Source organism: Kalmanozyma brasiliensis (genome assembly GCF_000497045.1).
Source record: "Kalmanozyma brasiliensis GHG001 unplaced genomic scaffold PSEUBRA_SCAF5, whole genome shotgun sequence".
Taxonomy (NCBI): Eukaryota; Fungi; Basidiomycota; class Ustilaginomycetes; order Ustilaginales; genus Kalmanozyma; species Kalmanozyma brasiliensis.
In genome coordinates this window covers 87,748-111,939 of record NW_015961988.1, presented here as the reverse complement: position 1 = coordinate 111,939, position 24,192 = coordinate 87,748, and the positions used below count along the sequence as shown (strand labels likewise).

The 24,192-nt window shown below is 57.8% G+C and overlaps 10 protein-coding genes across 10 annotated transcripts; 6 read left to right on the top strand and 4 right to left on the bottom strand.

Annotated features, from left to right (window-relative positions):
- Positions 1-1,007: 1,007 nt before the first annotated feature.
- PSEUBRA_005104 (Aldehyde dehydrogenase) lies at positions 1,008-2,546 on the top strand (the record flags this gene model as incomplete). The annotated part of the gene is made up of 1 exon (XM_016438575.1): positions 1,008-2,546. One exon carries the CDS (start codon positions 1,008-1,010, stop codon positions 2,544-2,546), a length of 1,539 nt encoding a protein of 512 aa, XP_016290416.1.
- A 116-nt stretch (positions 2,547-2,662) lies between these two features.
- On the bottom strand, positions 2,663-3,994 carry PSEUBRA_005103 (Uracil-DNA glycosylase-like protein; the record flags this gene model as incomplete). Its single annotated transcript, XM_016438571.2, has 1 exon — positions 2,663-3,994. The coding sequence occupies one exon, from the start codon at positions 3,992-3,994 to the stop codon at positions 2,663-2,665; it is 1,332 nt and encodes a 443-aa protein (XP_016290415.2).
- Positions 3,995-4,487: 493 nt separating this feature from the next.
- PSEUBRA_005102 (Protein of unknown function DUF953, thioredoxin-like protein) lies at positions 4,488-4,901 on the top strand (the record flags this gene model as incomplete). Its single annotated transcript, XM_016438580.1, has 2 exons — positions 4,488-4,672; positions 4,751-4,901. 2 exons carry the CDS (start codon positions 4,488-4,490, stop codon positions 4,899-4,901), a joined length of 336 nt encoding a protein of 111 aa, XP_016290414.1.
- A 162-nt stretch (positions 4,902-5,063) lies between these two features.
- PSEUBRA_005101 (uncharacterized protein) lies at positions 5,064-5,750 on the bottom strand (the record flags this gene model as incomplete). Its single annotated transcript, XM_016438559.1, has 1 exon — positions 5,064-5,750. The coding sequence occupies one exon, from the start codon at positions 5,748-5,750 to the stop codon at positions 5,064-5,066; it is 687 nt and encodes a 228-aa protein (XP_016290413.1).
- A 3,938-nt stretch (positions 5,751-9,688) lies between these two features.
- Positions 9,689-11,170, top strand: PSEUBRA_005100 (uncharacterized protein; the record flags this gene model as incomplete). Its single annotated transcript, XM_059465522.1, has 1 exon — positions 9,689-11,170. One exon carries the CDS (start codon positions 9,689-9,691, stop codon positions 11,168-11,170), a length of 1,482 nt encoding a protein of 493 aa, XP_059321609.1.
- A 114-nt stretch (positions 11,171-11,284) lies between these two features.
- PSEUBRA_005099 (Ribosomal protein L6, alpha-beta domain protein) lies at positions 11,285-12,154 on the bottom strand (the record flags this gene model as incomplete). The annotated part of the gene is made up of 1 exon (XM_016438565.1): positions 11,285-12,154. One exon carries the CDS (start codon positions 12,152-12,154, stop codon positions 11,285-11,287), a length of 870 nt encoding a protein of 289 aa, XP_016290411.1.
- A 1,526-nt stretch (positions 12,155-13,680) lies between these two features.
- Positions 13,681-14,262, top strand: PSEUBRA_005098 (Ribosomal protein L34Ae; the record flags this gene model as incomplete). The annotated part of the gene is made up of 2 exons (XM_016438583.2): positions 13,681-13,943; positions 14,190-14,262. 2 exons carry the CDS (start codon positions 13,681-13,683, stop codon positions 14,260-14,262), a joined length of 336 nt encoding a protein of 111 aa, XP_016290410.2.
- A 1,340-nt stretch (positions 14,263-15,602) lies between these two features.
- On the top strand, positions 15,603-16,901 carry PSEUBRA_005097 (Alternative oxidase; the record flags this gene model as incomplete). The annotated part of the gene is made up of 1 exon (XM_016438573.1): positions 15,603-16,901. One exon carries the CDS (start codon positions 15,603-15,605, stop codon positions 16,899-16,901), a length of 1,299 nt encoding a protein of 432 aa, XP_016290409.1.
- Positions 16,902-20,765: 3,864 nt separating this feature from the next.
- PSEUBRA_005096 (NDT80 DNA-binding domain protein) lies at positions 20,766-23,195 on the top strand (the record flags this gene model as incomplete). Its single annotated transcript, XM_059465519.1, has 3 exons — positions 20,766-21,190; positions 21,283-22,188; positions 22,268-23,195. The coding sequence occupies 3 exons, from the start codon at positions 20,766-20,768 to the stop codon at positions 23,193-23,195; spliced, it is 2,259 nt and encodes a 752-aa protein (XP_059320408.1).
- A 409-nt stretch (positions 23,196-23,604) lies between these two features.
- On the bottom strand, positions 23,605-24,137 carry PSEUBRA_005095 (Nucleoside diphosphate kinase; the record flags this gene model as incomplete). Its single annotated transcript, XM_016438546.1, has 2 exons — positions 23,605-24,047; positions 24,128-24,137. 2 exons carry the CDS (start codon positions 24,135-24,137, stop codon positions 23,605-23,607), a joined length of 453 nt encoding a protein of 150 aa, XP_016290407.1.
- Positions 24,138-24,192: the final 55 nt, after the last annotated feature.

Here is a 24,192-nt window from a genome sequence, read left to right as displayed (position 1 = left end):
AAGGGCTGCCGAGGACAGGTTGGGTTGCGCAGGAGCAAGCTCAGCAGCAGTGCCCACCGGATTGACTTTGACGCTGGCAAAAGATGCAGAAGCGAACGTTTGGCGAAATGAAGGCTAGCGGGATATGGCCGGTTGATGGTTGAGGTGCAGCAACAGGTAACGAGGCAAATGAAACGCAAGCTCAGCCAAAAGAGTGCTCGGCTTCGGCACTCGGAACAGCTCCCAGCTTTGGCTCCGATTGCCGGGCTTGCCTCTTGGACAACGTCGCCTCGCTCTTCCGTCACGATGTCGACGCTTGCGGTCAGCTGAACAGTCGGAGTGTCCCACCAGGCTCAGTCAAGTGTTCGACGATGAACATGCCTACATGATCTATCTGGCCTGAATCGATAGCAGGATGGAATTCCGTCCGAAGCCGCTCCATAGCCATTACTCCAATTGCTTTGTCGCGTGGCTCGCTGTCCCTCGCACGGCTGCAGGCTACGCATCGACTGCCCGCAACACAGCGCTCCCCTGCCAGCTTCCGTCGCCTGCTTGCCCTTCGGAGAGCATCGTTGAGCTACCCTCGTAGGTTGTCCTGGCCCTGCCTAGGCCCGTCTCGAGTGTCTCTACCCGGCGCGCTGTTTTTGCGTCCAGGGTCCGTCCTGCTTTGGGCACTGCACCTGTGTAAGTCTTGATTTTCGCTGCGAACCCTATCGTCGCGGCAGGCGCGATTAGCGCGGGTAGCGCGCCAATTTCCTCGAAGCAGCACACGGGCCAATGTCGATGCCGGACCCTGCTGCTCGAGCAGCTCGACATGGGGTGGCGGCTACGAAGTTTTCGATACGCAGACACGGCAGGTTGGCTTGGTCGTTGACCGCCGGTGCCGGGCACGCGGCCAGATAAGGCCTCGCTTCTTCGGCATCCTCGATCGGGCAAGCGCAGATTCCATATATACCTCTCGGCACCTCCTCCACGTTCTTTCCTCGAATCCTTACACCAACACACTCTGCCATCGCATCTTTGTCAACATGGCGATTTCTTCCACGCTCAGCATCGCCTCGCCTTCGGGCAAGACGCTCACCGTCCCCACAGGTCTGTTCATCGACAATGCCTTTGTGCCCTCGGTCACGGGCGACACACTCGAAACGATCAACCCGGCGACGGGTGCTTCGTTGGGTCACGTCTCCGCTGGCTCCGCTGAGGACGTCGATCTCGCCGTCTCTGCCGCACGAACCGCATACAACACCGTCTGGGGTCGCAATTCTACTCCCTCCCAACGCGCCGAGTGTCTCTTCAAGCTCGCCTCCCTGCTCGAAGAACACATCGTGGAACTCTCCGAACTCGAATCGCTGGACAACGGCAAACCACGATGGATCGCCGAAACCATGGACATCGCCGACACCGCCGGTTGCTTCCGCTACTACGCCGGGCTTGCGGACAAGATCGAGGGCAAGACGATCGAGCAGAAGGAGGGCGAGAAGCTGGCCTTTACGCGTCTCGAGCCCTTGGGGGTGTGCGGGCAGATCATCCCGTGGAACTACCCCATCGGGATGCTCGGGTGGAAGGTGGCACCTGCGTTGGCTGCGGGCAACTGTGTAGTGCTCAAGCCGGCGGAACAGACGCCCTTGACGGCGTTGAAGATCGCCGAGCTCGCGGTCGAGGCGGGTCTGCCGAAGGGCGTGTTTAACGTTGTCAATGGTCTCGGCCCGGTGGTGGGTGATGCGATCACGGGCCATATGGATGTCGACAAGGTCGCTTTTACCGGCTCCACCGCCATCGGTAAGCGCGTCATGCAACGTGCCGCCCAGTCCAACCTCAAGAAGGTCACCCTCGAGCTCGGCGGTAAGTCGCCCGTGGTGGTGTTTGACGACGCTGACATCGATCAGGCGGTCAACTGGGTCGCGCTCGGAATCCTCTTCAACCAGGGCCAGGATTGTACCGCCGGCTCGCGCCTCTTCGTCCAAGAGGGCATCTACGACAAGTTCCTCCCCAAGCTCGTCGCAGCCTTCAAGGCGCACACCATCGGCGATCCGTTCGACTCGCAAACCTTCCAGGGACCCCAGATCACGCAGCGACATCAACAGAGGATTCTCGACTACATCGAGTCCGGCAAAGCCGAGGGCGCCAAGGTCGAGATCGGCGGTGGCGCCTGGACAGAGGGCACGGGCGACTTTGCCAAAGGGTTCTACGTCCAACCGACCATCTTCTCGGGCTGCAAGCGCGGGATGAAGATCGTCGACGAGGAGATCTTCGGTCCCGTCCTCGCGGTGGCCAGCTTCAAGGACGAAGCGGAGGCGATCAAGCTGGCCAACGACACGAGCTACGGCCTGGGCGCCGGCGTTTTCAGTTCGAATGCCAACACGTGCATGAGGGTCAGCGGCGCCATCCAGGCGGGGACGGTGTGGGTCAACAACTACGTGGTGGTGAGCAATGCGGTGCCATTTGGTGGATTCAAGAGCTCCGGTATTGGAAGGGAGCTCGGTGTCGATGCCATCAAGGAGTACACCCAGGTCAAGAGTGTGCACTGGAACTTTGGAGAGATGCTCGATTGGCCGCTTACCGGCTGATTCCCCTCGCAATGCGCAAATTGACGTCGTGTCCCACCCTGTGTGATGTATGAGAACAAGGTATTGCATTTGTGCTGCTGTTCCTGTGTCGAGCCGAGTATGAGAGGCGGCCCGGGTTATAGCTTCGCCCAATCAATCATGCCCTCCTCGCCGTAGCGCTGCTTCAGCCACTCGTTGGCCTTCTTGAAGTGTCCATTGCCCAAGAATCCGCGATGCGCAGAAAGCGGCGAAGGGTGGGGCGATTTGAGAATGAGAATGTTGGCACTCTTGTCGGTCACGCCTGCCTCTGCTAGTGTCTTTGCCGCCGGAGCGCCCCAAACGAGAAAGACGACGCCTTTGCTCTGCTGCGCATCACCGTCCTCTCTCGGCTCGACCTTGGCTGATGGCTCGGAATGATTCTCTTCCTTGTCGGTGGACTTGCTCTGCACCTTGGCAAACATGGTAGCGATCTTGGAGTTGGCCGTGGCATTCGCATTAGCCGCCTTCGCAGCACTCGACCCCGCCGCTTCATCCGCGATCCGCTTCAACACATGCTTGGTCAACCCCTCCCAGCCTTTCCCGTGATGACTCCCCGCAGCACCAGCCGAGACGGTAAGACACGCATTGAGCATCAGCACGCCCTGCCTGGCCCACCCATCCAGGCATCCATGATTCGGCGCTTTGAAGCCTGGATACTCGCTCGCCAGCTCCTTGTATATGTTCTTCAGCGAGGGCGGCGTAGGAATACCTTTGGGGACGCTGAACGACAAACCGCAAGCCTGGTTGGGTCCGTGGTACGGGTCTTGCCCGACAACAACGACGCGCACGTGCGACGGGGAGGGGACGAGGCGTGACCACGAGTAGATGAGCTCTCGTTGTGGGTAGGTTTTCTTGCCAGCCTTGTCTTCGGCTGCGAGGAAGGTCTTGAGTGTCTTGAAGTAGGGCTTTTCCATTTCGGGGCGGAGGATGGAGAGCCAGGTGGGAGACATGGTTTGGCGTTCGAGCCACAGTGGGTCGGCGGGAGGGTCGGAGGGTGGTTGCAGTTTCGGGACTAGGTCGGAAGGAGTGGCAGCCGACGGGGCGGAGGACTGGGATAGCTTCATGGTCGACCCGTTCTTGGACGGAGTGAGCGTGGCTTGACGAAGGGATGAACGAGGTGTCGAAGACGAAGCGGAGACGGCGGCAGAGTCGAGAGCTGTTGTCGTCGCTGAAGACTTTGCCGCTGAAGATGGCTGCGACGACGCTGGATCTGGCTGAGAGGACGGCGGATTGGACGCAGCAGACTCGGCCTGCTCTGCTGCAGCTATGAGGGCTTCTTCGTCGAATTCTTGATCCGAGGTGTCGAAATCGTCTTTTGGAAGAGCTATGCCCGTCTTTGCTCGTTTCGCTGCGCCTGCTTGCGATGTGCCGTCCGCATCTGAGGCGAGCGTGTTCGCATCTCGCTTGGAGAGTGTACTTCTTGCCGACATGGTCAAAAAGCGCTGAAGCGAATGCAAAGACTTCCGGGGGTAGGACGGGGAGAGTCGAGTTGTGCTTCCGGCGAAAGAGAGGGTCGAGGCTCGGAGAAGCGTACCTCTGGCGAGTGCGCACAGACAGCGCGGGTATCTGTAGAGAGCGATGATCGTGACGAAAGCGAGCGCTCCACGAGGGAAAACGATGAGTCCAATGCTGCTTGCGTTCAATGGTGGTGGTGGAAGAAGGGAGTGAGTGCTCAGCCAAGCTCGAATGGCAATGGCAGCAAACCTCCACACCTGCAAGGAAAGCGCTTGTCAGGAGCAATCAACGCGCCGCGCCAGAGGAACGCGACTCACCCCCGATTCAGTTCAGACGAGACCAACACTTTTCTAAGCGCTGCTCTGCCCGTGCGCTACAAATTGATTTTCTGTGACATTTTTTAGAGCTCGCTTTTTGGATCTTGATGCTCAGCTTCCATCATCTCAGCCGCTTCCCTTAACATCGAAGATGACGATCACAACATCCAACGACGTGCCCTCCTCGTCAGGGGACAAGCCTCAGTTCCTCATCTTTTTCAGCTCGGGCGCCCCACCCTGGTGTCCCGATTGCGTCGATGCGCAGCCTGCGGTCGACAAGGTGTTTGGCGGTAGCAACGTAGATGGCCATATCGTGCTTGTCGGTGAGAAGCCAGAGTAAGTCGTCACCCAGAACGAAGCAAAGAATGAGAGGCGATCGAGCTGACATCGTCACTCTGCTTTGTTTCGATTCAGATGGAAAACGCCAGACAACAGGTTCCGCAAAGAGTATGCGATCAAGTGCATTCCTACCATCACCAAAGTGGTCAACGGCAACGAAGTGGCCCGGCTCGAGGACAGCGAGTGCAAAGATGTCAACATTGTCGCCAACTTTGTCAAGCCATGAACTCATGCTTTCGCGATGCAGAACCAATGAACAACAGGACGGACATTGTGAATTGTAATTATAGCGAAACGTGAAACTCGTGAGTATTTGACAACGGGAGGAAGCAACATCAATCGAACGAAACTGCATGCAGGACAGGGTATAGATCGGACGCTACGACATTCAGTGCTTGAAGAAGCCACCAAAGCCGCCTTGATTGTGATGACCGCCGGGAGGAGGACCGTAGGGGTTGCCACCGTATCCGCCGTTGTGAGGCTTCTTGTTATCGTTCATCTTTTCGAAAATCATCTTGCCCGCCTGCGCCAAGACGGCTCCGCTCGCCATCGAGCCGAAGGTGCCCATGTGACCACCCGTCATCTTGTTACCAGCCCAACCAGCAGCGGCTCCCGCGGCCATGGTGCCAATGCCGCGCTCGCCCTCGATGGGCTGGCCGTTCTGGTCGTACTGCATCGGACCCTGCTGTTGCGGTGGCTGACCTGCGTACGGTGAAGGCGACGACGAGTTGCCATACGAAGACTGGTTTGCATGTGAAGGAGGACCGTACGAGGACTGGTTCGGGTTCGAAGGCGGGCCGTAGTTCGAGTTGTAGCCTTGTGGCGAGTCGTAGCCGGGTCCGCTGTTGTAGCTCTGATGCGAGTCATAGCCGGATCCGTTGTTGTACGACGGCTGAGGTCCGCCAGGGTAGGATGATGGAGGTCCGCCAGAGTACGAGGACTGGTAGCCGCCGGACGAAGGCATCGCGAGTGGATCGCCAGGGTAGGACGACTGTGCGCCGCCGGGGTACGACGACTGCGGGCCACCGGGATACGACGACTGGTTCGAGGAGGGACCGCCTGGATAGTACGACATGGTGCTGAGTTGTAAAGGCGAGATGCTCTCTGGGAAGGTGTTGCGGGTGTGAGAGATGGTGATGGTGAATTGGTAGGGGAAGGGAATGAAAGGAGAGGCTACTTATGAGACTTTTCTCGACGGTCGACTGAGGTGGAGACAGATTCCGTCACGCACGCCGTTATGCACGAGGAGAGGACGGGCCGTGCTCGCACAATGCCCTTGGCAAGACCCTGACGCCCGCCCATCTGCCTTGCCGCGCCAAGGTCCACAGCCTCGCGCTCGACGCCCGTCACAGCACGTACCGCTCTCGCGACTCTCAGAGGGCTCGAGACACGAATCAGGAGTGGATCAGGCACACGGGTCGAATAGCCGGAGTCGATGCCTTTCAATTCCGATCCTTAGATCGCACTGTCTCGACACACAGCCCGCACTTCTGTCGCAGTCGGCTGTGCTCGTCGAGCATGGTGGCGAGCGACAAGGTGGGGAAAGGGTTCTAGCAGGCTGTGCGAGGCTCAAGAAGGAAAAAAAACAAGTCGCCGAGGCTGTGCTGTCGAAGCGCAATGACGAATCATCCGCCATGGCTCTTGGCGAGATCTGCTGACAGCCGCGGAATTCGCGCTGCGGCGTTCATGATTTGACAGCTGTAGATTTTTGAAGGCTAGTTCTCAGTAGCGTGTTAGGTCGGCTCTATGCCTGTCGTCATTAGTCGGCAAGATTGATCCTCACCGAGAACAACGACAGTCATTGATCAACAAGTGATGCCCTGAAATGACCTCGGAACTAGCGAAAAGAATGAAGCGGATCAGTAAAGTAACTTCGGTTGCTCCGCCGCGACTGCGTAGTACTGCGTAGTGCGGCAAAGTCCATCTTGGCGGCAACGGTGTTGGTGGGTTCACCACCCTTCGAGTTACAGTAGCCCTGCCCCGCTCCGTACAGCCTGCGTCTCCGACTTCCGTTCTCCGAAGATGGAGGAGGGATGCATGTGCTCTTCATACCTGTTGATGCGGGCTTGTTTGCCCTGTGGCTGGACCCACTTTCATTGTTCGCCTCCAACCCACACATCAACACATGCCGGCAGTCCCTGAAAGGGCAGCAACATATGAGACGGCTATCGCAGCTGCCATCTCATGTGGCGTTGAACCACGAAGAGCACGACGTCGATGATCAAATTTGTTTCCTTCTGTGACCCGTCAAGCCTTGCTGACGGCAAAGTCTCTTTTCATTTGAGGGCAGGTTGCCGTCTCAGGAACCGGAGATGCCGGTGTGCCAAGACAAGGGTATGGCCGCCGCTCTGTGGGATCGATTGCTGCCGCGCGTGTCGCTTGTATGAAGCCGGCCATTGTCTCGCCATTAAAGAAGTACGCAGCTTGCAAGGCGTATGTCTGCGTTCTTCTACTACCGCTTGCGTCCTGCTCGACTCTGCTGTGCAGAAGCATCACGTTCGGCAGCTTTACTGTCGCTCCGAAACGCTTACCTGTCACATTGCCTGGCGCAATCTACGGAACGGGCTGGTCTCGTATTAGTCCCATGCCAGCAACGTTACACGTTCCTGAGCAATCGCAGGCCAAGCTATCTGGCTAAAGTCACAAAGCAGACCTCGGGGACACCATCTTCACCGTCCACGAACATGGCGTCGGCATCCTGCATGGCGATCCACCTCCTTGGAGTCGTCATCTTGTGGTTCGCAGCTGTCATCAACTTTCTCGTACATCCTCTCACGATCCGTTCTACCGCTGTCAGCACCGCTCTCATCGGCCTGAGCGGCCTGATCGTCGCTCAAGAGCTTTCTGCATGTCGGCGGCTTACCGAGGGGTCTCGCAAGCGTTCTCCTCACTTTTGCAGAGCGCTCTGCTTCCTTGTGGCGTCTGCGATGACGTTCGATAGGCTCTCCACTCTCCCTTGCGACGTGCAGGCGAAAGGGCCTTCTCACCCGGTGACTTCCTCAAAGCTACCTGTTCCCACACCAGGGGCGATGCCCAACATCACAGCCGCCACTGGACCGAGAACGCCCCCACCGACGACGCAGCTAGGATCACAGAAGAGCCCACCCGCTTTCGGAACAGCGGTCTATCTGGTCCGGCCGCTCGCCCCTCACTGTGTCAAGATCGACGCCGTACCTGGCCAAGCTGCTGGCAGCGTGGCTTGGGTTAACGTCTCAGTCAACAAGACGAGTCAGATGCTAACGTACACGGCTTGTGCTGCGTCGTTGGCCATCAGCGTCGTCTATCTCATCTCCGCTTCGCTTTGTAGGCCGGGAGCAGCACGTAACCGACAAGACGATGGTGCGAGTCTCCAGCCTCTTCACCTCATCGTGCGAGACAAAGGCCATGTTGGTCAAACCAAGAAGGAGCCGGGATCAGACGCATCGCAACCATGCGTGATCGATCTGTACGACGAAACCTCCGCTTTAGCACGACCACCAACCGCTCTGTACGGTGGGAATGCTCTCGCTCTCTCAGAACAAGCTACCAATATGGTGACGCACGGATGTCGGTCCGATACCAACAGCCTACGAGCCTCCAGCTCCTGGTCCCTACGCCGAGCGGCCCTCGACACTCGCTCCGGCTCCAACACCAATGCCTTGCTGGGCTCCTTCCACGAAGCAGCGTCCACTCCGGACCACGTCTATCGAGGCGAGAGACTCCAACTCTCGCCCGCCTCGACTCGTGCCGCGAGCGATTTCGCTCCTCGCTCCAGCAAGCGAGGGATCGACCATCCTCCTCCAAGCTGGTCTGCATCTCAACCACGCAACAGGCACGGGTACGATACTGACTATGCACACGCTGTGGACTTTGCGTCAGGGTGCATTGCGCATCAGCCAATCTTTGGGCAGGGCAAAGGACGAAACAAGACATCTGGGAAGTCGGCGAGGCTGTTCACGACCTTGTCGCCTCCTGACTTCTCGCGAGGGAATTTTGGTGAAGCAGCCGGCCTGACGCCTCGAATGAGCAGCAGAGGATCGGCGAGGAACGCTTTGAAATCGAACGAAGACAGGCAGACTGCGGAGCGACTGCACGAAGAGAAGCCTCTCGCAGGACCAGCTGTTCTTTGTCAGTCAGTCGCAGGGGACGTCACGGGCATCGATGATGGACAGACGCCGGCCCATATAGATGTCAAGTCGTACCGAGCCGTGAAGACTGCAGCGAGCTCGAGCGGAATCTCGTCGAAAGAGGACCCTGCCGCGCACGACTCCGATCGCTGCTCGCCAAGCGTCATGGAGCCCAAAGCTCAATGTTCCCACACTGAGAGTCGAATTGACTGTCGCGAACCTCCTGAAGCCACCTACGTGACAGCAGCTCGTCCGGACACCGCCGATTCTGCCTGCACCATCACTTCCGACACAACCCGGTCTGTCCTCGATCAGCGCCGGCTCAGCTCCCGGCCTGGGACAGGAACTTCGGCCAAATCGACCACCTCTTGCTCGCAGGTGCGCCGTCGACGTGGACTCTTCGCTGCACTCCACTTGCAGCTGGGATCGCGGCTGAGCGGCGTCAGTCAAGACGCATCCATGGCGGGAGGGACGTACGACACGCAGGGGAGCCTCAGCGCGCGTACCTTCGGCAATGGAGGTCAAGATTCGCCCATCGTAGATATCGCGCCGCCCTCTCCGGCACACTGCGTGCTTCTGTCGACGCCAAAGGCTCTGACTGCAGAGACACCAATGTGATATGTAGAAACAACGACGATAGTAATGTAAAGGTCGTTTCATGGTCCCGGATCTCGGCGTGAAATTTGGGCCTGCAAGCCGGAGAGCAAAATTCGCCGAATCTGACGTGAGCCGTGGAAAGGGTGGAGTCAGATGCACCCCGCACGGTGCCATATTCAAGACCCTCTTCTCAGCATCGACGACATCCAGCTGCATACGATCACCTCAACAGATCGAGAACAGACCAGATCGACGCCTGTTCTACAGCGAATTGGAATCTCAAGCTCAGAACACCATAGATCAAGCGACCATGGACGAAGAGGCGAATCTTCAACTGCACCCGGCGACGCTCGACACGGGCCATGGCGCCACCACCCCCAGTGTTCCCAAGCCGCAGCCCACCTCCTCAGTCGCGGGTGCGATACCCATGACGATGCCTTCGATCCTACGCAACGGCTCCTCCCAAGCCAACCACCTTTCGTACCTACTCCATCCTCGTGCATCCTCCTCTTCCTATCCACCCTCACGCAACACGCGCACGCGTTTGCCGGCGAAAGAACCGCAACAGGGACGTCGCAAACAGCGTCGATCCGAGAACGCCCGCTTGCTGGCCAACCCGCATGCCGTACGACCGACGATCAAGGACTATCGATTGCACTCGAATGAGATCCGTTCGACGTTTCCAGCGACCGTCGCTAAGAAGGAGCTTAACCTCCCCGTTCCCTCCTCCAGCAGAGTGGGATACAGCGAGCCGACGCACGATGCCAAGGGGGCGAACGAGGGACATTTTGGCTCTAGTCTCAAGGATGCCCAGCGTGTGCTGAGACGGTTGGAGGTGGGAGGAGTGGATCGGATGGTGAGGGACGGTACAGCGGGAGAGCTGGAACGCTTCATTTGGCTGGTCGAGCGCGAGATACGGGTTTGGTCCGAAGGCGAGGTGCACGTCTTCTCCCCCTCAACGTCGGATCGAAAGGAGGGACGAGTTTTGCTCGATACCGCATTCGACTTCACCACTCCCCCCTTCGACGGAGGGTCAGCGGGAGAGGTACCCGTGGTGTCACTGGACACGATCAAGTCCGGCCAGGGAGGACAGCTGATCGAGTTCCAACGAACACCCAATGCGCTGGTGTGGTTGGTGCACGATCCATTTCTGCGGTTAATCGTACATTGCTTGGCGCGAGTCAGCAAATGCCCCTCGTTCAGCAAGGACGATCTCAGCCGACCGGGTTTACGTTTCACCTGGGTGCTCAATCGCAACCCTCTCTCGCGGCGCAGTCGGCGTGGCAGGCGAGTGTCCGTCTCGAGCTCCACCGTCGACGTCGTGCCCCCGCCGAGACCGGTGCTCGGGTTGGGAGCGCTGGAAACACCCCCAACGACCGATTTCGATTCTCAAACGGAAAGCGAGGTGGGGGTGGACACGGATGCCGAGAGTTTGGGTGGGTCCATGGTCATCGTCCCCCCATCAGAGGAGAGCTTGGAAGCGGATACGGAGCGAATGTTGAGCCTGGAAGATCGGGGAGAGGAGGCGGTGGATACGGACGAAGAGGAGGCCGAGATTCTGAGGAGGGTGAGGCGGTGGGCGATCGACAGTCATCGACAGCGTAAAGAGCGGCAGGAAGGGGAGAGTAGGGAGGCGTCACCGCTGGGAGTGAGGGAGAGTAGATCGACGAGAGGAAAAACCAGCAGAAGCGATGCGATAGATCCAGATGCGACGCTGACGGCGGACGCGATTGCTGAAGAGGACAGTGAAGAGGAGGACGAGGACGAGGTGCTTTCCCTCAGCGATGGGTAGATACGCAAGCAATATATACATCGCCGTCTTCTCATGGAGGCAGCCTCAAACGCGCACAGAGACACACACTGAACAGGAAGCTGCTGGTGATGCTGATATCGCATTGCTTACTCTCTACTTCTTCTTGGCCGTCTTCAAACGAATCGTCTCACCATCCACAAAGATGCCCTTGCCTTTATACGGCTCTGGCTTCCTCCAGCTCCTGATCTGGCTTGCGAACAGACCCAGTTGCTCCCTGTCCGCACCCTTGAGCACGATCCGATTCGGCTGTGGAACGAGCACGCTGATGCCATGCGGAACCGGCAGCAGCACTGGATGAGAGTATCCGAGTCGGATATGCAACCTCACCGCGCCCTGTTTTTCCGCGCTGTCTTTTGCCCTCTGTTCCCTCTCGATCTCTGCCTGCTTCGCAGCCTCGGACACGAAGAACGACTTTTCCCCGCTCAGTGCGATATCCAACTTGCTCCTCCTCGGTAGCGGGTCGGGTTCGACGCTTGCCCTGTATCCGACACCGACCAGCTTGAGGCTCACCGTGTGCCCCTCGGACACACCCTGCAGTGCATTGTTGAGCAACGACCGCGTGAGACCCCATGTTCCGCGCTGCTTCTTGTTCGAATCGTCCTTGATGCTGAGTGAGATTCGGGATTCGGCGTCAGAGAGGTTGATACACTCGTGCAGAGGGATGAGCACTTCACCCTTGGGACCCTGGACGAGGACCGAGCGCGCGCGGCGAAGGGAGGGCAGCAAAGGTCGCGATGGATTCGGGTGCGGTGGATAGGGCAAGATCTGGATGGATGTTGAGGGAGGAAGATCGAGTGGTGCGGAACCGACGTGCGAGTGACGGATGCTGCCGAGGGAGGCCGAGGCAAGGGCGGGCAGGGCGATCCGTGAGGAGGACGAGGCGGAGGATGAGGAGGAGAGGAGAAGGCCGCCAAGTTGACGTGTGAGACGTGAGGTCGACGCTGTTGCTGGTGCTGCGACCATGGCGGCGAGGCGACGAGGGAAGGAGAGGCGGCCGCGTTGGTGGAGGGATCTGAGGTGATCAAAGATGATGGTGATGAAGCCTCGACGTCGTTTCTTCTCGGATTGGCCAATTTTTCGCTCGCATGGCCTTCCGAGGCGGACCCGCTCTGACTTTGTTCATCGGCAGATTCCGCGCAGATCTGACACAGATCCGCATTGGTCAAAGTGTTAGACCTCTATATGCTTGGATGCCACTCGAAAAATAGTTTCTGGCTGGACGAGGCCGACTAAAAAACTTTTACAGTTCTGGTTTTGACGCACGTGACTGCGCCATCTCATTCGAATTCAGCCTGCACACGGCTCTCTGTCGAAATTCCAGACCTCGACGGCAGCAGAGCACAGTGGCTACGCAGTGAGCACAAAGTCAACAGTACAGCAGTCTCTCTCGAATTCGAGGTTTGCCATCCTTCCCAGGTCGCAGCAGCCAGCCGCACACGAGGACAGTTTGCTAGTCGTCGTCGTTACCCAGCCAAACCTTTCTCCCCACCAACCCTTTCTTCACCCATCCCTCATCAAGAAAGTATTCGTCAAGGTTGGTATCTCTCGGCATCTTCAGCAGCAGACGGACGCAACAGCAGTAGACAGCAGGTGTGGTAGCAGGATCAGCAGGCAGCATCGATAGGCGACAGCAGCACTCAGATATGGAACAGCCGTCAGCATAAAGGAAGGCGTCACCAACCATGACAATATCGACAGCTGCATCGCCTCTCGCGACAGCATTCTGGCGGCATCATTGGGTCTGGCACCACCCGGCATCAGTAGGACCATTGCAAACCAGGTACGGAGGATGCAGTTCAGATCACAAAGCTTGGATGGCATGGCACCCACGCACACCGCTAGAGCAACGGCCGAACGCTTGATCGATCATGCTCAAGCAGTAATTCTCTTGCAGGCTACATACACATGTGGTTTGGACTCCTAGCCTTGCCGTGCCAGTCGAAATGGGCATGCTGGGCGACCTGGACGCAAGGGTACTGTTGATGGGTTTCGAGCACCGCTACCGACTTCCACTTCGTAAGCGGACGACAATGCGACACATCATGCACAGCCAGGCACATGTTCGACAACGCCGCCACTCCGCAGCATGCGCTTTTGATGGGCTGTCCGCTGGACATTGTCTTGCATGACTCTGACGGCGACGACATCAGTCGTGACCCGTGGTGGATTGGGAGTCAACAGCTTGCTGCTCTTTGTCTCGGCCTTCCAACATCACGACAAGCGGCACAGGCTCGACCAAACATTCTCACCACCTCGTCCTCGTGTCGGCCACCACTCGGGCCCACAGTCCGCTTCGCATCTTCCTAATGTCGTCGTACCCACGCGCACCGCCTTTCGTATCGACATCATCCTGTTCGCCAGCCGTCAGCTATGTCTACCACCTCTGCTCCCGCCACTGCTATTGCTACTGCTGTCCGACTGCTGTCCAATCCTTATCCCTTCAACCGCATACTGACCCTTCCCTCCTTCATCCTGCTTCACCTATTCAGATGGCTGAGCGTGTCACTCTCCGCAAGCGCAACCCGTACAACACCAAGTCGGCTCGTCGCCAGGTGGTCAAGACCCCCGGTGGCCACCTCCGATACCTGCACGTCCAGAAGCGCGGCACTGTGCCCAAGTGCGGTGACTGCCACTCGGACCTGAGCGGCATCAAGGCCCACAGGCCCCGCGAGTTTGGCACCATCTCGAAGCGTCAAAAGACGGTTTCGCGCGCTTACGGCGGTTCGCGCTGCTCGTCTTGCGTTCGCACTCGGTGAGTTTTCACAGCACAAATGGTGGATTGATTGGCATGGTCTGTCTTCGGCACAGACGGCGCGGTCTTTGCTTGGATGCGTCGCCGGCACAGCTGGACTGCACCTTCCAATGACACCGACTGCACGCTGCGATGCATCTTCGACACACCACGCACACCCATCATCCGCATCATCACATCTCAGCCCAAGATCCACGAACACTGTACTAACCATCCCATCTCCTCCCCTCCTGTTCATCCGCACAGCATCATCCGCGCATTCCTCGTCGAGGAGGCCAAGATTGTCAAGAACGTGCTCAAGGCTCAGGCCAAGAAGTAAACCCGTTCCTCTTTCCTTGTCTCTTTGTCTCTCTTGCAACACACCCACACACACCGCATTTCGTGGAACAATGACTCTCTGAGATAGGAGGGCGTTGTTTCGCACATACACACACCCAAAAAGCACTCATGCATTTGTCAATGCCAAAGCGCTCTTGTACCATGGTCCTCTTCGTTGCGTTGTGTGTGAGTGTGTGTTTTTGGACTGCGAGTGTGAGATTTGGGTTGGATGTCGCTGTGGTCGTCTGCCTTGGTGACGATGTGTGGATCGAGGCGGAGTCCACACAGTGTGAGAGTTGCGGGCTCGAAAGCGATGCAGAGCCAGAAGGTCTGATAGGCGGGGGATGAGATCTGCGAACGGATCGCCCGAATCAAATTTCGATGTAACAGTGATTTAGGAAATGGCTTCCGGAACGGGCCGCCTCGAAAACGGACCGGAAGAGCGCTCTGCCATTCGAAGGCTGGACGAGTCATATGCATAGCAAATCATCCCAATCTGATTCGTTCCTCGTTCGGAACGTCGGAAGCAAGAGGTGGCGGTGGCATGCGGGATGTCGTCAGTCTTTCGGAGGCTTTTCGTTTGGCCCTCTCCCTCCTTGAGGGTGTTCGCAAGGTTGGGTGGGTCGCTGTTGCCTTTGATCCTTTTGCAGTCGGGCAATTATACGGGCGTACGAAACTTCCACTCTTCACGTCTCGCAATGAGTTGAGCAATACGAGCGGCGGAGCGGTCCAGCGGTCCAGCAACGATGGGCTGAGCAGGATCATGCATACGATGCTCGGGAAGACGATCGACGCAATCGAAGATGCGAGTTGGTGGCGCCGGTCAAATGAATCCCACACGGCGACTCCCGAACCCAACACGTGGGCTTAGCAGACCGGTCCGGAGGCTTCAGGGAGCGCTCTCTAATCCCTCCCCGACCCCGAACCTCACAATATGCCTCAGCTCGTTCTCCACGCCATCTTCGACGAGCTCTCGTGTGAGTGCGGGTCGTTGCGAGCACACGCCACAAGCCGAGCAACGAGTTCTATGAAACGATGAAGGCAAACACGGGAAAAGGTTAATTTCGATGCAGGGTTCAGCCCGTCAGCTGAGCAAACGGGTCGGCTAGGGTCGGACAGCTGTCAGGGCAGCTTTCGCGCTCCGCCGCCTCATTTTGAGTGCGGTACCACGAAGGCGTGGCCCGTATTGCTGGTCCGTGTGTCTGGTGTTCTCCCCGAATGATACCGAACGAGGTGGCTGTCAAAGGTATATCAGCCCCCTCTCGTGGACCGACTTTTGGATTCGATCCTCCATCAGACCAAAACGAAGCATACACACAACCACCACTCAAACTCTACTCCATGCCGCTGGGTACACCACTTGTACACACTGCGACGGCCCTGCTGCTCCGCACGACGAGCAGCACCGCAAACCGCCATGTCTCCGTCGCGCTCTTCTTCACCGTCGTAGCGCGCCATCCGCTGCCTGCACCCTCCTCCTCGCGTCGTGCATTCTCAACTACCATCTCTCCCAGCAAACCCGCCGTGCAAGGAAAGGACCGTCCAGGCGCACCCGGTCTCCGCCATCCCGACGGAAGCTACCTCCTCTTCCACCCGATCTACTCGGAAACCGAGCTGGACAGCGTCAAGGTCGTGCATCGCGAGAGCAAGACGTTGGGCGACAAGGTGGCGAGAGCCATGTGCACGGCCGCACGCACCGTGTTCGACATGGCCACCCGATATCCCGATCACAACGGCGTCAAGTTCCCACCCCTCAAGAAGGATGTCGAAAAGACGGTCGGTCTGCCCTCGCACCTCGCTAGGCAAGTCGATAAGCTGAAGCAGTGCAATACTACTTCGGATGAAGCCAGCTCGACACCAGCCCAAGGCACAACAGCGATAGTCAACAAGACCGGCGCGGACCTCACCCACCTCTCGCAGAGTGACGGCGCCATGACGCTCCAAGAGATGCGTGCCAAAGGACTCTGTTTCGGGCCCGATGCGTGGCTCAACCGCATCATTTTCCTCGAAACCATCGCTGGCGTTCCCGGCATGGTTGCTGCGACCTGTCGCCACCTCCAGTCCCTCCGGCTCATGAAGCGCGATAAAGGGTGGATCCACACGATGCTCGAGGACGCCGAGAACGAGCGTATGCATCTGCTCACCTTCATGGAGCTCGCCAAGCCCGGATGGATCGCGAGGACGTTTGCGCTGCTCGCCCAGGGCGTGTTCTACAACTTCTTCTTCGTGTTCTATCTCATGGCGCCGCGGGTGGCGCATCGCTTCGTGGGCGTGCTGGAGGAGGAAGCGGTCGTGACGTATTCGTTGATCTTGGAGGATCTAAAGGAAGGGAGGCTGCCAGAATGGGAGGATGTGGCGGCGCCAGAGATCGCCAAGCAGTACTGGCAGTTGGGAGATGAGGCGATGCTGGTGGATGTGATCAGGGCAGTGAGGGCGGATGAGGCGACGCATCGACACATCAACCATACCTTTGCGTCGTTGGAGGCGGAGGATCCGAATCCGTTTGCGCTGAGGGAGCCACCGGCCAAGATGCGCGCAGAGACGTACGGATTGGAAAGGCAGCAAGCGCTCGAGTGGGCCAAAGGAAAGCAGTCGGGCGATGGATCGGATGCAGCGGCTGCCGCTGAAAAGACCGCATAGCACAGCGGTGCGACGGAACGAGTATTGATACCCACCACCATTCTTGTTGATCTCTGCATATGATGGAATCAAGCGCCATTGCGACATCGGGACACACTGGATTTGTGGAAGTGCAGGACGATGCACCGGTGCTTTGCAGATCGAAGCGTCGTCCGTCAGCGAGGTTGGCATACGTGACTGTCGCGTTCCGATCGTCCGAGTGAATAAACAATAAGATGCCCGCAAATGAAGATGCGAGCGGCTGCAATCTGGACCGTATGCCGGTGCAAGAGGGCGCAAGGTTGCAGATGGGCCGCTTGGTTGCGCAGCGGACTTGTCTTGATGAGGGTTTTGACAGCACCCCAAAACCTAATGCATGCACTCCTAGGCGCATGTGGGCGCAAGCGTGTTCTCGAAGCGCACATTTGAGTTTCTCGACGTTCGTCTCCACGACCAATTGATGTGGGTTAAGTTTGTGCTGGGCAAGCAACAGCCGGCAGCGGGCAGCCCGGATCTTAATTTAGTCTTACACTCACCGGTCTTGGATCTGACCTAAGGTTGAACCTAAAAGCCGTAGATGATGGCGCAATCTTGACGCAAGCTTCTTGCGGGAGGTTTGGAGGCGTATTTGCTCTAATCTTGGCCGTCGAAGACAAAACTCGACAGTAAGAAGTTGAGCGAATGTCTCGTCGTGACAGCAGACCTCTTGAGCCTCTTTGTTGCTGCGACTTGAAAGGTGTCATCGAGAGCAAGAAAGTCGAGGTCGACTGCCGGTCCGTGTCTGTAGGGGCGGTCATCGAGCTTGTGCGGCGTGCAAGATCTCTAAATTGGCTTCTTGTTCACGATCTAGCTTATGAACGATGCCAACTGGCTCAGAGATCGGCTCTCGTCTCCGCCCGTGTCGGTGTGCTGATCATACCAAGTTTGGAAAGCTCTACTATCGTTGACTAATTCATCCTCGTTGTGCGCCTTTGCGGCCTCGTGAGAAGTCACACCACATTGGGTCTGCGTAGAGGGCCGTGCAGAGCTTGAAGCTTGGATTGTGGATAGCGTGGCGATGGAGTTGGAGGAGAGTCTTGAAGCTGGCATGCTGGCTCGTCCTTCGCTTGGCAGAGGGAAGCTGAGCCAGCGACAAGCTCAAGCTTGGTGCATTTACGAGAAAAAGGGGACGCTTGGTTTAGCCAAGATGTGCGCTCTGGAAACGTCGGCGCGCTGTAACCATCCGTCGTGAAATAAACGCGGCGAAATCCGAGCACACTGTCCGTTTGCTTCGTCTTGACTCTTGACGAGGAACGATGTTCAACACAGGCGCAATGGAACGACGCCGGGGATTGTGCATTGCCACCCTCGGAAGCTGTCTTGCGACTTCTACTGTACGTGAGTTGCTGGAGCAAACTTTGCCACAGTGGACAAAGAACCGCGCCCCTTGTTCGTATTCTGGCCGCTCGACTCTGCTCTGACGGACGTGCCGACTGTGCAATCGTCGCTCTGACTCTGCCGTTGAGCTATCACTGGCCCAATCACAAGAGCATTCGATGCTCTTGCGCAAAGAAGGCTTGTTCCGACGGAAAGAGGGTCGAGACCCTCCTCTCCAGAGACTGCGACAAGAGACAGGCTGGTTAAAATTCGGAGAGGCAGCTCACCAGTCTCCTTGCGACGATTACAATCGCTCGCTTACGGTCGGCTGCTTCCGCCTACCACCGAACCTTTTCGCAAAAGGACAGGTACAGCGGCAGCGGTCCGAGGAAGAAAGCAGTTCGAGCCTCGAAGCGAGGCCGCTGCAAACCCTTGCAGCAGACAAAAAGGGACCAAATCTGGATGCTCTTCTCGCCCTTCTCCGTCCTTCGTTTGCACCCACTACCGCTCTTCCGATACCTTGACATACGTTTCGACACTCATTGGACCCAAGCGTGGGAACAACTTCTCCACTGTTACTTCAGCACACTCTCGCTTCTTCTTCATAGCCCGGCACTCACAACTTGTCTCTCTCGACCAGCCGCATCGCAGTCGGAAGAAGGAGAGAGAGGCGAGCTCCCCATTTGTCGTCGGAAGATCTGCGACAAGAAACTTGGCTGCGACGGGACCGCAACCGAATCACGGGTGTTGCCCTCCTTCCGACTGATAAGCAGCTTCGCGATCAACAGCTTCGATTCTTCACGAGGCTGTGGAAGCGAGCGGAGCGGTCCATCCTCGAAGACGGCTTTGCGCGCCACATTCTTGCGCCCGAGCTCCAGGTCGAGACCCTTTTTGCGACTCGAAACGGCATCATCCAGAAAGTCGGCTGCTCCAGTCTGCCGCCCATATTCGCTCTTTACCAACGATCATTCGAGCCGACCTTCTCTTTCTCGCACACCCAGTGACGGCTCATCGTCGCCTAACGTGGGACCGCAATCGAGCTGTCAACTGGGCGCAACAAGGACTCGCTTCTCGACAAGACCAAGTTCGACGGGCTGATCTGTTTCTCTTGGCGATTCTCAGCGCCTTCCTCCGAACTAGTCTCCCTGTCGCTTGCCTTGGCCAGGCGCTTGGACCGCTCCGTCGGTTCGTGGAGTCCAAGTGAAATTTGCGGTACGTCCCTTCTCTCGCTTCTGGGTTGACACTGCTCGCGTGCATTTTTGGGCAGCTGAGTGGCGACAAAGCGCTCGAGCCTCCTTCCTCTCCTTCTCCTCCTGAAGAAACAAATCAGCAGGATCACTCATCGGAGATAAGCCGACTCGGGTGCTGCTGGTTTTGTTCTTCCTCTGCTCTTCTGAGTAGCAAGTGGACAGTCGTCGGTGCAAACAAGCAAGGAAGCTGATTGCCTTTCTTTCTCACGCTCTGCTTGGTGCGAAAATTCATGCTGCTTGATCTGATCCGTCGGCAAGCAGAAAGTCCGTTCAAAGAACAGAGGAACCGCTTCTTGTCTAAGCTTCACTGACGTAGAGAAGGATCACTTGTCCGCATCATCCGTCAAAAAGACCAAGCTTTTACGCACTGGAGCTGTTCAAGTCCTCGTTGCAACGACACCGGTGACACTCAAAGAAGTGAGAAAAGCTTCGAGCCGACACAGGCACAAGCCCGAACACGAACGAAGATTCAGCTCATACACGGCTCAGACCGAGACTCGACGATACCGGCGACGTTGCTTTCTTCGTTCCTTCTCCTTTGACAACCAGTTTCCGTCCCATATCCCGACCAGCAACGTTTGCTCCTGCTCGCCTCAGTGACTTGTGATCCTTCCTTAACACAGCGAGACGGACCTCCCGCTTCGACCAGTCACCCGTCTTTTGGCCCCTTGCTCCTGCTAGGCTGGGCATGAATCCGCCCTCGATGCCTGCTGACGAAGCAACGCCCACCGAGATGCTCGGCCCAGCGCCCAACTATAAGGACAGGCCTCTCCCTCTGCCAACTTCACCGCCTTTCCCCTCACCTCACCGTCGTCCTTCTCGTCTTACACAGGACTGCTCGTCGCTACCGATCACAGATACCTCTCACAGATCCATCGCTCGTCCTTCCCTTTCGACTCTCGAGAGACCTTCCTCCTCCCAGAACGCCATCGCTCATTCCTTGGTCAAGCAACAGTATCCGACTCCAGTTCCCCCAACCAGTCTAGTCTCGCCGCCTCCGACTCCATGCCATAGCCTCCATCCCTTGGATCCTGGCCACTACGACTGGAAGCCCATCCTGCTTTTCACCCCTCCGTGCTCTTCACGTTCACACGCAAGCCAGCGAATTTCGTCTCAGCCGGTCACACCACATACGCCAGGCTGCAACTTCATTCCTCGATCTGATCTGATCTATCGACTAGACGGAAGCACCGACTGGCTAGACTCGCCAACCCTCTCCACTCGGAAGGCCCGCAAGCTGTCCAAGCTCCCGCCATTCCCCTTACCGTCACCTCGCATCATGGACGAGTCCGCCGTGTCTGAGAGCGCGAGTCAGGCCATCGTGTCCAACGCGGTGCCATCCTCTCCACGATCTTCTCGGGGAGCACAGCACCAAAAGAGCTTGTCTACCTCTCACAACACGATCAAGACCGGTGGCGAGTTCACGCCATCCCACAAGGTCTGGTTGCCCACCAAGCCCAGAGCTCTCACTTTGGACGATTCTGGCCGACTCATCCTGCCGCCCTTGTCAGGCCATCATTCGCCAAGCCGCTTTGGACCTCTTCGTTCCTCTCCTCTCGGTTCCTTTCCCTCGACTCGCCACAAAGCAGAATTCAGGCACAATCCTTACTTTGTCTCGACTCCAGCAAGAAGGTCCAGCGAGCAATTAGCACTTTCCAGTCTTCGTCGCGATGCGCATGACGTAGCCCTGTGGTCTTCCGCGCGGTAGGCTCAGTGACAGTCTCCTCTGCCTCATGACTTAAGCATTGTACTGACCTCCTCTATCTCGCGACGATGCTCTCTTGTACAACTTGCAGCATTCCCCGGACTCCGACGAGCTCGATCCGGTCTACATCCGAACAGGACGACTCCGCAGAGGTCGCGAGCTCCAGCTACTTCTCAAGCCGTGCCAGTCTCCTCACTCCTCCTCGGTCGACGTCGGGACAGTATCTCGACTCTCCAAGCAAGACTGGAACAGCAGACAGCGTGCGCACGTTCGAAGCGAACGCATCGCACCTGCCTTCGTCCCACCTCGCTCTGCCCGGCAATGCTCTCGGACTCTTCCTGGAGCCAGCACCCTTCCCAGCCGAGCTGATGCAATTCGATGATCACGGAGGCTCGACTCCCCGTCGTCTTTCTCTGCGCAGCGAGGCTGACTTCTACCTCGGCCAACATGGCGGCGGCAGCACCAACTTTCTCGACTCCCCAAAAAAAGGTGGATCCCGTGTCTTGACCCGCTCGCCCATGGCCATGTCCGAAACCTCTTCCATTACTATCTCGCCAACGAGCAGCGATGATTCGCTGCCTGCCTTCCCTCTTGCTCATCGGCACAACCTCAACGCCACTAGCAACAACTCCACGCTTGCCCTTCCAGCACTAAAGCACGACGATCTTGCCAAACCGGCACACGCATCGCCTGCCAAGACCACGCAGCTGTCGAAGAGTAGCAGCGACAGCTACCTGTACAGCATGCCAGTCCTCCGTGCCATGTCGCCCTTTGCCGACATGACCAGCGACAGCGAGGAGGAGGAATCCGAGGAGCCTCTTGCGGGTCCTTCCATGTCGGCACGCACCACCGCCCTTCACCGAGATACTCCAGAGGGACGGCATCAGACGGCAGAGTCGGATGTGCCCCAGGAAGGCCGCACCGGAGAGATCTTCGCCGAATTCAAGTCAATCCTCCCTCTCGCGACCAAAGTAGGTCGCCATGATGCCTCCACAAAGTGAGTCCACGCCGATACTTGGACATCGGCTTGATGAACGTCAGCTGACCCTCTTCTCTCTCGCATCGCCATGCATCAGACTCTTCTGCAAGCTCGACTCGACCTCTCACCACTGCTTCAGCGTTGTCGACGGAAAGTGGGCTTGCTATCGTCGCAACTACCTCAAGATCGACGTCTCCTTCCACCTCGAGGACGAGCAAGGTCGACGTCGAGATGCGCTGCAAGGCGATGTGATCTGCGCACCCGCCGGTCGTCCCGCCTTCGTGGTCGAACGCTTTGCTGTGCACATGACGGCGCACGTCATCAACGAGGACGGTCGACTACAAAGGGGTCGTCAGGGTCTCGTGCCTCTGATTCAATTTGGACCCGCTCGAGAGCGAGGTCCTCGCGAGCCTGTTCAGCCTGTCGAGTTGCGTAGCGGAGGCAGACTGGCGAAAGACGCTTCGGCTAATGAGCAGGCTGCTGTCAGAACGGGCACCATCGCCGCGTTTCGCAGGGTGCAGATCCGCTCGGCGACAATGAACAACGGTCAGCGCGGTGCGGCTAGTCAGCAATTCTACGCGCTCAAATTGACGTTGCTGGCGTACCCGAAGCAGGGGCCGCTCAGTGTTGCTGCTGGAGTCGAAGTGGCGAGTCTGACCAGTCATCCGATCACGGTGAGGGGCCGATCCAAGGTGCACTACGCGCCGGCGGCGGAGGTTGGGAGCAGCAAGAAGAAGAGTGGCGGTACAGGTGCTGTCTCTCGTTCGACGTCGGGGCTGCCTTCGGCCAACACCAACAGGGTCAGGAGTGCTGGCACGTCGAATCGACCCAACCAGAAGCGCGATCACGCAACGCACACGGGTTGGACTTCGAGCCACCGACGAAGCACACGCCTGCTCCTCGCTGCCGACAACGCTCCAAACCACGACGTGGACATGGTGCAGGACGCAGACGACGAATATGAGGACAAAGAGGAGGCTCAGGTTGCCTCGCGATCCGTCATGGATATTCGCAGCATCATCTAGGCAGCCGCAGCAGAATCAGCCAGGACCGAGGAGCCGACGCTCTACTCACCACCGGCGCTCTCATTCACCGTTGAACATCCCAGAAGAGGACCTCCGATCGTTCTCTAGATACCAACTTTCCGTTCCACTACCCAGACGCCGATCATCCTCGGGTCAGGCCTCATTCTGAGTCGACACCAGAACCAGTCATCCAAGACGCCATTGATACCGAGACGCTACTGTTACCAAGCACGGTTCGAGCGAGTCATATACCTTGTGGTCCGAACGCAATACCAAATCGAACGTGCATCCTCATTCACTGCGAGCAATCCGGCGCGGGTCCATGTTGGCGGTCACAGACGATGGCTGAATGTATCGAACGAAGTCGTATTACTGTCTAGCAGCGCTAGTGCAAGCGAGGAACGCACGTTTACTCGTAGATCCACGAGTCGACAGCGCGGGTGTAGTTGATGGTGGCGTCCTGTTCGCCGAACCAAAGCGCGATCTCAGCCTTGGCGCTCTCGACGGAGTCGGAGCCGTGGCAGACGTTGCGGCCGACATCAATCGCAAAATCGCCGCGGATGGTGCCGGGGGCCGAGTCGAGCGGGTTGGTGGCGCCGAGCAGAACGCGACCGGTCTTGACGGCGTCCTTGCCCTCGAAGACGATGCAGACGACGGGACCCGAGGCCATGTACTTGATGAGACCGGGGAAGAACTTCTTGCCCTTAAGGTCCTTGTAGTGCTTCTCGAGGTGCTCCTCGGAAGCGTGGGTCATTTTGAGAGCGGCGATCTTGTAACCGCGGTTCTCGAATCGACGGATGATCTCGCCCACAATGCCGCGCTGCACGCCGTCCGGCTTGATCATGATGTAGGCTAGCAAGGCGCAGATGGGAAAGAACAGGTCAGCATCGGATAGAGGAGGAGGAGGGCGGTGGGGTTGCGACGGTGCTTACTCTGCTCCATGGTGAAAGATGTCGTTTGTGGTGAATCAACAGGTGATGGTGGTGGTGGTGGGAGG